Genomic DNA, 969 nt, shown 5'->3' with positions numbered 1-969 from the left:
ACAGCCGCAACAACAGCAGCAGCGACAGCAGCAGCAGCAGCAGCAACAGCAGCAACCGCTGCAACAGAAGCAGCAACAGCAGAAACAGAAACAGCAGCAGCAGCAGCAACAGCAGCAGCAGCAGCAACAGCAGCAACAGCAGCAGGAGCAGCAGCAGCAACAGCAGCAGCAGCAGCAGCAGCAACAGCAGCAGCAGCAACAGCAGCAGCAGACAATGCAGCAGCTGCGTCGTATACGCGACCAAGTGGAGGCAGCAGCAAGACACAAGGAACGCTCTGATACAAGCTGTACGCAAACCCTAAACCCTAAACCCTAAACCCTAAACCCTAAATCCCTGTACGCAAACCCTAAACCCTAAACCCTAAACCCTTAATTTATATTTGTAGCTCGCTAAACCCTAAAGAAACCCTCACACAGACGCTGTATTGCCATACACCGATAGATAGAGAGTTCTACTAGGGTTTAGGGTTTAGGGTTTAGGGTTTAGGGTTTAGGGTTTACATAGGCACCACAACCTAAGAAAAAAAACAAAAGTAAACAAAGAGAAAAACAAAACCCAAGCAAACAAAAACATAAATATTTTTTATAAATATTTTATTGGGGTGTACGTACACTGCAGCCTTCTCTCTAAACCCTTGGCGCTGCTGCTGCTCCTTTTGTCTTTATACTGCAGCAGCAACCCAGGGGGGCCCCCAGGGGCCCCCAGAAGACCCACCCCACCCCTCAGCAGCAACAAACACAAAACAAACGCAGCAGCTAGCTAAAGCTTTCTTGTGATGCAGCAGCAGCAGCAGCAGCTGCAGCAGCAGCAGCAGCAGCAGAAGGAGCAGTAGCTGCAGCAGTAGCTGCAGCAGCTGCAGCAGCAGTAGTAGCTGCAGGAGCAGCAGTAGCAGCAGCAACAGCAGCAGCAGTAGCTGCAGCGGCAGCAGCTGCAGCAGCAGTGGTAGTAGGAGTAGTAGCAGCAGCAAC

The 969-nt window shown here is 51.2% G+C and overlaps 1 protein-coding gene across 1 annotated transcript in view; it reads left to right on the top strand.

Annotated features, from left to right (window-relative positions):
• Nucleotides 1-519, top strand: part of EMH_0098700 (uncharacterized protein) — a gene marked incomplete at both ends in the record, with an annotated part of 883 nt that extends 364 nt beyond the window's left edge. Inside the window, 2 exons of the mRNA XM_013494008.1 lie at nt 3-287; nt 506-519. Of these exons, the coding sequence (XP_013349462.1) occupies nt 3-287; nt 506-519 (299 nt within the window). The remainder of the gene's footprint in view (nt 1-2; nt 288-505) is intronic.
• Between the last annotated feature and the right edge of the window lie 450 nt (nt 520-969).

The sequence above is a fragment of the Eimeria mitis genome, genomic scaffold (genome assembly GCF_000499745.2).
Source record: "Eimeria mitis Houghton genomic scaffold, Emh_scaff10067, whole genome shotgun sequence".
NCBI classification, from domain to species: Eukaryota; Apicomplexa; class Conoidasida; order Eucoccidiorida; family Eimeriidae; genus Eimeria; species Eimeria mitis.
This window is presented reverse-complemented; position numbering and strand designations above follow the sequence as displayed.